The 12,746-nt window shown below is 45.0% G+C and overlaps 1 protein-coding gene across 1 annotated transcript in view; it reads left to right on the top strand.

The window, feature by feature from the left end:
- Positions 1-12,746, top strand: part of LOC126162383 (lysosomal acid glucosylceramidase-like) — a 193,221-nt gene that overhangs the window by 30,962 nt on the left and 149,513 nt on the right. The window contains exon 2 of the mRNA XM_049918853.1: positions 4,263-4,481. Within this exon, the coding sequence (XP_049774810.1) occupies positions 4,263-4,481 (219 nt within the window). The remainder of the gene's footprint in view (positions 1-4,262; positions 4,482-12,746) is intronic.

Below are 12,746 nucleotides of genomic sequence, written 5' to 3' on the forward strand. Positions count from 1 at the left end.
AATAGTTATTAACTGAAATTTTTGATGTTTTGATGATGGAAATATTAAACTGAGTTGTAAAGAAAATAAGAAACTTAAAAAGAACCATAATGAATGTCATGATTTTGTGTATTTGATTTAAATTAACTGGATTCATTATGGAGTTATAGATGCTCTGAAACCAGAGCCTAAAAATTATAAATCATCTATTTTTTAAAATTAATCCTAGTGCATCCAGAATTTCCAGATAAAGTGTGTAGTAAGTAGTAAGTAGGTAAACTGGGTGCAATCAGGCAGTTATTAGTAGTCAAACCTATTTGCATTGAATTACTGAGTTTTTTATTTCGATTAGTTTAATCAGCTAGCATATAAAGAACACAAGGTGGTTGATTCACGCAATGATGGACTACTAAAAACCATCTTAATGCAGCTAGAGTACCCACTTGCTACTGTCAAGGAAACGTGTTTGTGTACTGTCACTGCATATCATACAGGGAATCCTGCTATGACAGTGACACATGTGTGAGATCAGTGGACAGAAATGGGTCATGCACAGCCACAAGTAGACTTGAACCACTCAAAGTGGCCAGCATGTGGGATGACAGCAATCTTGTCCACATGGCCAGAACCGACAGAGCAACTAAAACCACAGTATTGGCTCGACAATGCAACATTGGAACGGGTGTGAGCACGTCTGCATCGACAGTTCGACGCCGTCTGCTGAGGATTGATGACACGATTGCCACTGTGTTGGCTCCCACTAACTGAAAACTACAATATACTCAGATTACAGTAGACATGTGAATGCCATCACTGGTGTACTGTTCGGCAAAATGTTGTGCTTTTGGAAGAGACCTGCATGATCTTGTCCTACTTGGTGATCACAATCGGGCAGACTGCTTTGTTGATATCCATAGCGGACTAAGGCCAGGTGTCATGGTTTCTGGCCACTGGCTACAACTTGCGATCTAACCTCCTCGTATTGAGGGCAAACTGAACAACAGCCGCTACATCAGTGAGAATGTAGAGGCCGAAGTACTGTCCATCATGCTGGAGGTACATAAATCTTCTTGGTGTGTTGACAGTCTTCTTTGATTTCAGGGAAAGTTATGAAAATCCTCATCAGAAGATAACTGTATGGTTTTAATACACTTTTCTTTTTTCTTTTGCCAGCTCTTTTACTTACAGCTTGAAGATATCCAACTGTAGGTTTTTAACACTGTTTAATGGCTGTGTATTTCTTACTAGTACCATTAGCCATTATCAAGTACTACATGCTCTTTTAGTTTTTAGACAGTTTTTCTCAGTCATTAGGTGTAGCACTTTTGTAGTGAGGTACTAATTGCATGGTACAGGCTGTGGGGGTGAGCCCAAGGAGTCCAACTGGATAACCTGACACTGGGTGTGCTTATTAGTGTAATCTGATACTCAAGGTCAAAGCTGGCTCATACTGGAAGTACACTCCTGGAAATTGAAATAAGAACACCGTGAATTCATTGTCCCAGGAAGGGGAAACTTTATTGACACATTCCTGGGGTCAGATACATCACATGATCACACTGACAGAACCACAGGCACATAGACACAGGCAACAGAGCATGCACAATGTCGGCACTAGTACAGTGTATATCCACCTTCCGCAGCAGTGCAGGCTGCTATTCTCCCATGGAGACGATCGTAGAGATGCTGGATGTAGTCCTGTGGAACAGCTTGCCATGCCATTTCCACCTGGCGCCTCAGTTGGACCAGCGTTCGTGCTGGACGTGCAGACCGCGTGAGACGACGCTTCATCCAGTCCCAAACATGCTCAATGGGGGACAGATCCGGAGATCTTGCTGGCCAGGGTAGTTGACTTACACCTTCTAGAGCACGTTGGGTGGCACGGGATACATGCGGACGTGCATTGTCCTGTTGGAACAGCAAGTTCCCTTGCCGGTCTAGGAATGGTAGAACGATGAGTTCGATGACGGTTTGGATGTACCGTGCACTATTCAGTGTCCCCTCGACGATCACCAGTGGTGTACGGCCAGTGTAGGAGATCGCTCCCCACACCATGATGCCGGGTGTTGGCCCTGTGTGCCTCGGTCGTATGCAGTCCTGATTGTGGCGCTCACGTGCATGGCGCCAAACACGCATACGACCATCATTGGCACCAAGGCAGAAGCGACTCTCATAGCTGAAGACGACACGTCTCCATTCGTCCCTCCATTCACGCCTGTCGCGACACCACTGGAGACGGGCTTCACGATGTTGGGGCGTGAGCGGAAGACGGCCTAACGGTGTGCGGGACCGTAGCCCAGCTTCATGGAGACGGTTGCGAATGGTCCTCGCCGATACCCCAGGAGCAACAGTGTCCCTGATTTGCTGGGAAGTGGCGGTGCGGTCCCCTACGGCACTGCGTAGGATCGTACGGTCTTGGCGTGCATCCGTGCGTCGCTGCGGTCCGGTCCCAGGTCGACGGGCACGTGCACCTTCCGCCGACCACTGGCGACAACATCGATGTACTGTGGAGACCTCACGCCCCACGTGTTGAGCAATTCGGCGGTACGTCCACCCGGCCTCCCGCATGCCCACTATACGCCCTCGCTCAAAGTCCGTCAACTGCACATACGGTTCACGTCCACGCTGTCGCGGCATGCTACCAGTGTTAAAGACTGCGATGGAGCTCCGTATGCCACGGCAAACTGGCTGACACTGACGGCGGCGGTGCACAAATGCTGCGCAGCTAGCGCCATTCGACGGCCAACACCGCGGTTCTTGGTGTGTCCGCTGTGCCGTGCGTGTGATCATTGCTTGTACAGCCCTCTCGCAGTGTCCGGAGCAAGTATGGTGGGTCTGACACACCGGTGTCAATGTGTTCTTTTTTCCATTTCCAGGAGTGTAGATAGCTACAACCACAGTGGCTACAGAGCTGCATCCACAATGACTGTAACCAAGTCATAGGGGTGCCAGCTGCTATCTAGTCTAGTTCACTTGCACAGGCAAAAAGGCCAGCAGTGTAGAAACGGACCCTTGGAACACATTGGCAATTCGAAGTCCACAAGTGATGTGAAGTTGACCTATCAGAAACACAGTCTACAGTTAAGGACTCTACAGTAGATAACACTGAGAGAGTATCATTCTGTATTTATATGATTAGAGTGCATGTATTCATTTCGATCCCTCCTGGGTATTCCAGTATGTTTAAATAGATGTGACAAGATTTCATACTTTGGTGCATGTGATATACAGTAAATTCCTATGCAGTAATCGAGCTTCAGTTTTTCTGTGATTTCTCCAAACAGCTTAAGGAAAATGCTGTGATGGTTCCTTGGAAAAGGACACAAACAGTTTTCTCCTCAATTCATGTCCCGAGTGTGTGCACTGTATCTAACCGACTTTGCATGGACAGGATAGTGAACACTGATGTCCCTTTTGACACAGACAACCTTTAGAACTACGATTCCTGCAGGATTTTCCTTTATTTGTAAGATAATGGCTTGGCTCTGAGAACTATGGGACTTAACATCTTAGGTCATCAGTCCCCTAGAACTTAGAACTACTTAAACCTAACTAACCTAAGGAGATCACACACATCCATGCCCGAGGCAGGATTCGAACCTGCGACCGTAGCGGTCACGCGGCTCCAGACTGTAGTGCCTAGAACCGCACGGTAACTCCGACCGGCTAATTGTGAGATAAATTTCAGTTTGTGATACAAGTGGTCTGCAATTACCACTGATGCAATCAATATGGTCGTTGGCATCACTGATGTCTATTTATCACGTGTATTTAAAACTAAATTGTTTCTGTATTGTGGAATGGTGCATAACAAAGTTTATTTATTGAAGATCTCTAGAACCATATAGCTTTATATGTGTAAGGTTCCTATGCATGAATTTCAGGCACGTTCTCCTGTTTCGTTCGATGCTGAGGTGCTATTCGAGTGCAGTTGGAGAGCTTCTGCAACACTCTTCGAGTTTATGGGGATTACCAAGTGGGCTTAGGTGTGAACAGCAGTCTGGATGTAGAACGAAGGTGTGCTTGGGGTGTCCATGCAGCTGTGCATAGCTACTATGTCAAGGTGGCGTAATGGTTAGCATATCTGCCTAGTGAGCAGGAGACCTGGGTTCGAGTCCCAACCTAGGTAGCAACTTTCATTTGTCGCTTCAGACTGCATATATACGTCATAGATGTTTGAAATGTGAAAAGATATCTATACAGTTTTATCTGAAAAGTGTACGAATCTGAAATGTAATTTGTTTGTGGAGGGCATCTCAGCCAGTATGTGTGGTATGTCGCAGTATGGTTTGCGTCCGGTGCCGGCATCAGATTGGAAGGAGGTCAGCCCTGCGCGGCGCGCTGGTACAACTACTCGAGCTTCGTGTGCGTCTGCAACGCCACCTACTGCGACGCGCCGCCGCCGAGACCGGCGCTCCCCGACGGCCGAATCGCGCACTACACTTCCTCACGCTGCGGGCAGCGGCTGGCGCTGCGCTTGCGCAGCTTCACTGATCCATCTGGTGAGTGCTGCGACGCTTTGTGGGTGTTCGTCATATGTACAGACTTTAAAGTATCAGGCACTATTACTCGACAGTATCGAAATGAATGAATCTGTACAAGAAACTCGAACTACATGGCAACGTGGAACAATTTTGGCAGTTTTTGAAAAAGATTATATTTGGTTTTCCGCCGAGATCCACGAACTAACTGATGGAGGCAACACTTTTCGTTTCGTACACAGACCGCATTTAACAATGTCCATTTTGTGCATCCATACGTATGATGATCAGAGCCAATTTCAGCTCCTCTATACGTTCTGACGTCTCTTATAAATGGAGTGAAACATTGATCTGTCATAACATGGTCAATCTGATTTACTGTTTTGCCATCTGGAGAGCACCATGTACCTTTGTGTATATCTTTGTGAGGGAACATCGTCAAGCAAATTCTCATATTCTTTGACAGTGCAAAGTTGATCATTTTTAATCCATTTTCGTTTGTGGTCGAGTGCTTACTATGTTGTCCTATTGTTGGGATGAACGTATCCTCTTTACCTATTTTTCCAGTGAAGTCCGCTAAGATAATTCTCATATTTCTTGTTGGAATACTTTCGACTGCTCTCTCTAATTCTTCATAGTACTCATCTTTCTCATCCTCAGTTGAATCTTCAGTCGGTGCATGGACATTTATGAGTGTTGTATCGTGCCACTGGTGTTGATTGTTATGTAAGACACTCATTTTTTAATGGGATGAAATTCCTTAACCCAATTAACAATCCTGTTTTTAACAGCAAATTCAGTACCACATTCATGATGTTTTTCATTCCCCCCCCCCCATAAAAAATGACACAATTATCCTCCGTGAGCGTCCCTTCTCCAAGCCACCTAACTTCCTGTAGAGCTACAGTGTCTATCTTGTATTTTTTTAGTTCAGATATCAAAGTCGCTGCTGCAGCTGGTTTATTAAGACTACGAACGTTCGCCGGCCAGAGTGGCCGAGCGGTTAACGGCGCTACAGTCTGGAACCGCACGACCGCTACGGTCGCAGGTTCGAATCCTGCCTCGGGCATGGATGTGTGTGATGTCCTTAGGTTAGTTAGGTTTAAGTAGTTCTAAGTTCTAGGGGACTTATGACCACAGCAGTTGAGTCCCATAGTGCTCAGAGCCATTTGAACTAACTACGAACGTTCCACGTCCCAAATGTGAAGCACTGTTTCTTGTTTCTATCTCGCTAATTCCTGTTCCATAGCCTATGTCCGTTTCCTTTGAATCCATTATCCGAGGCAAATCGTTGATTTGAGCCAGTAGGTATAGAATCCCCTGGCAGCGTTACGAGCGCTGCGCAGGTTAAGCTTGGTCATGGGGCTGCCACCAAACAGTTTCCAAGCTTTCTGAGTAATATTTTGGATTACCATTTCCTGTAATTGGCTCGGATCATTTGCTAGTGGTAGGAAAGATGAAAATCAAGATGATTTGGAATCTACAACCAAAAGCCACACCAAAACCTAATTTAGACATCGAACGACTGAAGGAACTGACTGTTACAGAAGCCAATGTGATTGAAATAAATAACCGATTTACAGCATTGCAAGAAGCTGAGGAGGAAAATAGTGTCGAGAAGGCTTGGGAAAGAATAAAGATTGTAGTAACCGATGCAGCGGAAAAAACACTGGGCAAGAAAAAGAAAACGAAGAAACAGAAATGGTTCAACGAAAAGTGTCAGAGAGCTGTGGAAAGGAGGAAAGAAGCCAGGATGCTATGGCTGCATAATAAGGAGAGTGAGGACAGGAGGGAGACGTTCAATGCGGTTAGAAGAGAAACAGCAAGAGTTCTGCGAACAGAGAAAAGGAAATATCTAACTGGAGTCCTAGAATCTATAGAAGTGGAAAGTAGGAATGGAAACTCAAAGAAGTTGTTTCAGTATACAAAGGAAAGTAAAAGAGGTTATCAACGTGAAAACCTATTCATAAAAGATAAAAATCAAAATATGCTAACGCAGCTGGAAGGTATCCTAGAAAGATGGAAAGAGTGTTTCTCAGAAATGTTAAATTGCACTGATCCGCACATAACCTTCAATTACTCAATGTCTGAGAGTGACAGCATGTAGAATCACAGAATAGGAAGTGATCCACTCCATTCAAAAGCTCAAAAACAACGAGGCAGCAGGCGAGGACCAGATATCAGCAGAGATGTTAAAAGAGGGCGGAAGCAAACTACATAAAGAAATTTATAACCTTATCACAATGATCTGGAAAACTGAAACGCTGCCTGAAGATTGGAAAACTGCAATAATTTGTCCCATACACAAGAAAGGAAACAGAATGAAATGTGGAAAGTACCGAGGAATCAGTTTGCTGAACATAACATACAAAATCCTGTCAGTGACCACTCTGGAAAAATCTAAAACAAGATTACCAGGCTGGATTTCGAACAAACAGCTCCACAACTGATAATTTGTTTACTATACGACAGCCCTTTGAGAAATACTGGGAATTTAACAAAGACATCCACTGTCTCTTCATTGACTTCCAGCGAGCCTACGACAGCATCCACAAAAGTAGCCTCTACAACACCTTACGAGAATTTAGTATACCCAGTAAAATCATTAGGATGATACTGTGCATGGTTGGGTGCCAGGCAGCAGTGAAGTTAAGAGGATCCATATCCCCCACCTTTCCAATTAAAACAGGCTTACGACAGGGAGACGCTCTTTCATGTGTCCTCTTCAACCTTGCATTAGAGAAAGTGGTTCGGGAGAGTAATTTACATATATACAATGGTCTCCAATTCGAACACAGTGAAGTAAAACTCCTGGCTTATGCAGATGATATAGTGTTGCTGAGTGAAACTGTAGAAGAACTGAAAGACATGTACAGATCTCTCAGGCAGAGTGCTAGCAAAATCGGGCTTTTGATTAGCCAAGAGAAAACCGAATATATGGAAATAGGTCGAGTCATAAACCCAAATCCTTACTTTGAAATTGACCAACATTCTACATTCAGAAAAGTTCTCCAGTTTAAATACCTTGGATCACCTTTCAACAGTTAAAATATCATAAGAATGGATATAAATGAAAGAATAGTCTCTGGGTCAAGATGTCTGTACTCACTAATCAGCCCACTCAAAAGTAAAGCATTGTCAATCACCACAAAAATGAAGATATACAACACTATTATCTGCCCCATAGTACTGTACGGTTCAGAAAGCTGGAGCTTACAAAGAATGAAAGAGAAAAACTGAATGTTTTTGAAAGAATAGTAATGAGAAAAATCTGGGGACCTGTGTTGGAGAATGGCGTATGGAGAATTCGAAAGAACAATGAAATTTATCAGTTAATGAAGCAACCCACTGTCATCCAGAAATTAAAAAGTAGGAGACTGCAATGGGCTGGACATGTGGCCAGAATGGAAAACAGCAGAATCGCCAAGAAGGCATTTGAAGGAACTCTCCAGGCAACAAGACCATTGGGCCGACCGCGTACAAGGTGGAAAGATGACATAGAGATGGACATCACAGCATTAGGAATTACCGCAGGGTGGAAAGTGGCTGCGAGAGATAGAAGGCGTTGGAAGCAGATCGTTGACGCAGCGCGTGGTCTACAGGGCCTGTGATCGCTGAGAAGAGAGAGATACGTATGATGGGCAGTCAAATGAAAACGAGACGGGTTAAATAAAGCTAAACAAACTGTTTATTATTTCAAAATAAGTCACCGTAACTGGTAATACATTCATCCCACTGTGAAACAAGAGCGTTGATGCGTTCACAGAAAAATGTTTGCAGTTACCTGCGGAATCATGTTGCCCGGACACATATTGCGAGGTTCTTTCGAGCACACTGCAGTAGTTTCGCTTGGAAGCCCTTACACATCCTCCATACAGTCCCGAACCCTCCAAAGGCCTTTCCATAATTTTGAAGCCGTGAAAAAAGACATCCAGTCACGCCTGTGGGCTGAGGATGACACGGCGGCCGGTCAGTACCGTTGGGCCTTCCAGGGTACATGTCGGCACTGCTGGTACACACTGAAGTCCGTGCACCACAGCACAGCACCGTAGCACGCTGCCTGAGGAGTCAAAATAAAATGGTGCAGCCGACTGTTACAGAGTGGAGAGCCGTGCAGTCATTCATTTACTCCATTTGAAGCGGAACTACGCGGCAACAACTACATCTACATCTACATCTACATCCATACTCCGCAAGCCACCTGACGGTGTGTGGCGGAGGGTACCTTCAGTACCTCTATCGGTTCTCCCTTCTATTCCAGTCTCGTATTGTTCGTGGAAAGAAGGATTGTCGGTATGCCTCTGTGTGGGCTCTAATCTCTCTGATTTTATCCTCATGGTCTCTTCGCGAGATATACGTAGGAGGGAGCAATATACTGCTTGACTCTTCGGTGAAGGTATGTTCTCGAAACTTCAATAAAAGCCCGTACCGAGCTACTGAGCGTCTCTCCTGCAGAGTCTTCCACTGGAGTTTATCTATCATCTCCGTGACGCTTTCGCGATTACTAAATGATCCTGTAACGAAGCGCGCTTCTCTCCGTTGGATCTTCTCTATCTCTTCTATCAACCCTATCTGGTACGGATCCCACACTGCTGAGCAGTATTCAAGCAGTGGGCGAACAAGCGTACTGTAACCTACTTCCTTTGTTTTCGGATTGCATTTCCTTAGGATTCTTCCAATGAATCTCAGTCTGGCATCTGCTTTACCGACGATCAACATTATATGACCATTCCATTTTAAATCACTCCTAATGCGTACTCCCAGTTAATTTATGGTATTAACTGCTTCCAGTTGCTGACCTGCTATTTTGTAGCTAAATGATAAAGGATCTATCTTTCTGTATGTTCGCAGCACATTACACTTGTCTACATTGAGATTCAATTGCCATTCCCTGCACCATGCGTCAATTCGCTGCAGATCCTCCTGCATTTCAGTACAATTTTCCATTGTTACAACCTCTCGGTACACCACAGCATCATCTGCAAAAAGCCTCAGTGAACTTCCGATGTCATCCACCAGGTCATTTATGTATATTGTGAATAGCAACGGTCCTATGACACTCCCCTGCGGCACACCTGAAATCACTCTTACTTCGGAAGACTTCTCTCCATTGAGAATAACATGCTGCGTTCTGTTATCTAGGAACTCCTCAATCCAATCACACAATTGGTCTGATAGTCCATATGCTCTTACTTTGTTCATTAAACGACTGTGGGGAACTGTATCGAACGCCTTGCGGAAGTCAAGAAACACCGCATCTACCTGTGAACCCGTGTCTATGGCCCTCTGAGTCTCGTGGACGAATAGCGCGAGCTGGGTTTCACATGACCGTCTTTTTCGAAACCCATGCTGATTCCTACAGGGTAGATTTCTAGTCTCCAGAAAAGTCATTATACTCGAACACAATACGTGTTCCAAAATCCTGCAACTGATCGACGTTAGAGATATAGGTCTATAGTTCTGCACATCTGTTCGACGTCCCTTCTTGAAAACGGGGATGACCTGTGCCCTTTTCCAATCCTTTGGAACGCTACGGTCTTCTAGAGACCTACGGTACACCGCTGCAAGAAGGGGGGCAAGTTCCTTCGCGTACTCTGTGTAAAATTAAACTGGTATCCCATCAGGTCCAGAGGCCTTTCCTCTTTTGAGCGATTTTAATTGTTTCTCTATCCCTCTGTCGTCTATTTCGATATCTACCATTTTGTCATCTGTGCGACAATCTAGAGAAGGAACTACAGTGCAATCTTCCTCTGTGAAACAACTTTGGAAAAAGACATTTAGTATGCTCAGTTGATGGCGGTGTTGAATCACAGTTTACCAGCATGTGACGCAATGACTAGTAGCGCATACAGTTTCAGTGTGATCATACTGAACGACGAAGAACGATGTGAAGGATCATCTCTCTTTGGAGGACCAGTAATCCCAAGAGAGCTTGAGACCCTACTGCTGGAAGACCGACGTATCACAATCGAGGCGATAGTAGAAATGTTGAAAATCAGTCACAGACCTGTTTTAAATATCATTTTGAACGTGACAAAGTCTAATTTTCCGCGACTGCTCACATCCACACCTCCTGAACCGAGGTAGCATCGCAAGTGTTGCAACTGCTTCAGGCCAGTCCATATGAATACCTTAGTCACTTAATTAGCAAGGACGAATGATGCACGTATCACTATACCCCAGAGACACTCGGGCAGAGCAACCAGGGGCAACATGTGAATTCATCACCACCGAATAACGCGAAGTTTCAACCATCATCAGGCAAAGTGAAGCTGAACATATTTTGATACTGCCATGGTGTGGTGCTAACAGATTACGTTAATAAGCAGCAAACTGTCACATGAACATACTACCAGAGTCTGTCAAGACGGCACATCGCAGGAAGCTTGCCTCATTCCACATATTCTCCTGACTTGACACCCGGTAATTTCCTCCTCTTACCTCAGATGAAGAAATTATTGCTCGGCAGGCATTTCCAGAATGGCGACGAGGTGATTTTTGAGGAACGTTTCCAGAACAGGCAAAATGCAGACTTCTAGAAGGTGTTCCAGAGATGTTCCAACAAACTTCAGGGATTTGGAGAGGGTGTCTTGAGGAACTAATTGATAACAGGAACCCTTGTCTGGAAACGTCATCCCACGACGCTAAAAAGCGTCGAAGTTATATGAGCTGGCACCTGTCGCTAGACCACGCCTTCAGCAGTAAACCTGACTTTATAGGCTCAAGAACCATAGCCAGAACGTCTCTGAATATCGTTTGCTATTCAGTGATCACGTCTGATTGGCACGATCGAAAGTGAAGAAGATGGATCTTGTTGCTGCGTAAACAGGCCTTGTCCTGTATTCCTGTATGAATCTGTTACTCTGTTGTCTTTCTGGATGATGTCTTCGAACTTGGATTTCCATATACAGTTAATCTTCTCCTGTATAACAAAAACGTTGGAGATTTTAAAGGGTCCAGGAAAATAATAAACTGCGAATGGAAACCTGTGTCCAAAACCGTCGTCCACTGAGACAATACATCATCGCATTCGTAGGAGAGAAGTCTTTCTGTGCACAGCTAGCTCCTTCTTCACCGGCCATCGTGGCAGTCAGTCGTGATCATTGAACAACAAACAACATTGCGAGACGTTCGACTTACGTTCGCCGGCCGAAGTGGCCGAGCGTTTCTAGGCGCTACAGTCTGGAACCGCGCGACCGCTAAGGTTTAAGTAGTTCTAAGTTCTATGGGACTGATGACCTCAGAAGTTAAGTCCCATAGTGCTCAGAGCCATTTGAACCATTTTTGTCTTACGTTCCGTCAGCGTACAAAGTCACATTTGCTGCCGGAGAAATGGCCTATGGCAGGCGCTGTCGCCTATAACTTCACCACTCTGTAACGTCGTTGGATGACGTTTCTGGACAGATGTTTCTGCCCTGTATTTGTTCCTCAAGACACACTCTGCAACCCCTCGAATTTTTGTCGAGACATTTCTGGGACGACCTATAGAAATAATCTCTCTGCCAAGGAATCCATAGGTGGTAAAAATGTGTCGTACAAAAGGGGGACCACGTAGAGAAGAACAAACACTAAGTCCCATGGTCGCAGCTTGATTTTTTCGAGGTGATAATTAAAGCTTTATGACCACCCTTCGTAGGAACGATGAACGTCAGTACAACTGTGAGGAATAGTTGATGACGAGTAGGAGAGGCAAGCTGCAAGTGTTATCGATTCATATGTATCGGCAGATGGGCATATGCAAAGAAACAAGAAAATATGACATAGCTTTACATTTTCAAGGAGATAAAATTGTAGTGTTACTCCTCATAAACTTGGACTTTGGCAGAGGTAGCATGTCAGGAAGATTAAGATGACGCCCAAAAGCAGCCAAAATTTTGGCAGTCTATGAGTAAGTGGGCCATCGTCAGGTGGGCTCTGCATCGGAAATGAGGGGAATCCTCATGTTGAAGAATGTGGCCAAAGGGTCAGCTAAATAAGGCCAATATGGAGTCGCCAGAGGATGGTGGATTAGCTGCGAGAAGCCTGCAGGGAAGACAGCTACACGGTTGTCGTCTCCTTAATTGTCCTCAGTTTGTTTTGGGGTATCAGAACAGACCATTCTGAGTCACAGAATCCCACCAATCGATGGCTATAAACGATCACAGGTCTGTTTCTGGGACCCCCGTTTCCAGAATCGGCATTCTGGTTGCCATCTTGGCCAACCATTCAACTCGTTCGTTTCCCAAAACCCCAACATGACAGAGGATCCAAACGAAAACGAGTGGCTATCCAGCTTGACGGAGATCA

Source organism: Schistocerca cancellata, chromosome 2, assembly GCF_023864275.1.
Source record: "Schistocerca cancellata isolate TAMUIC-IGC-003103 chromosome 2, iqSchCanc2.1, whole genome shotgun sequence".
Lineage (NCBI taxonomy): Eukaryota > Metazoa > Arthropoda > Insecta > Orthoptera > Acrididae > Schistocerca > Schistocerca cancellata.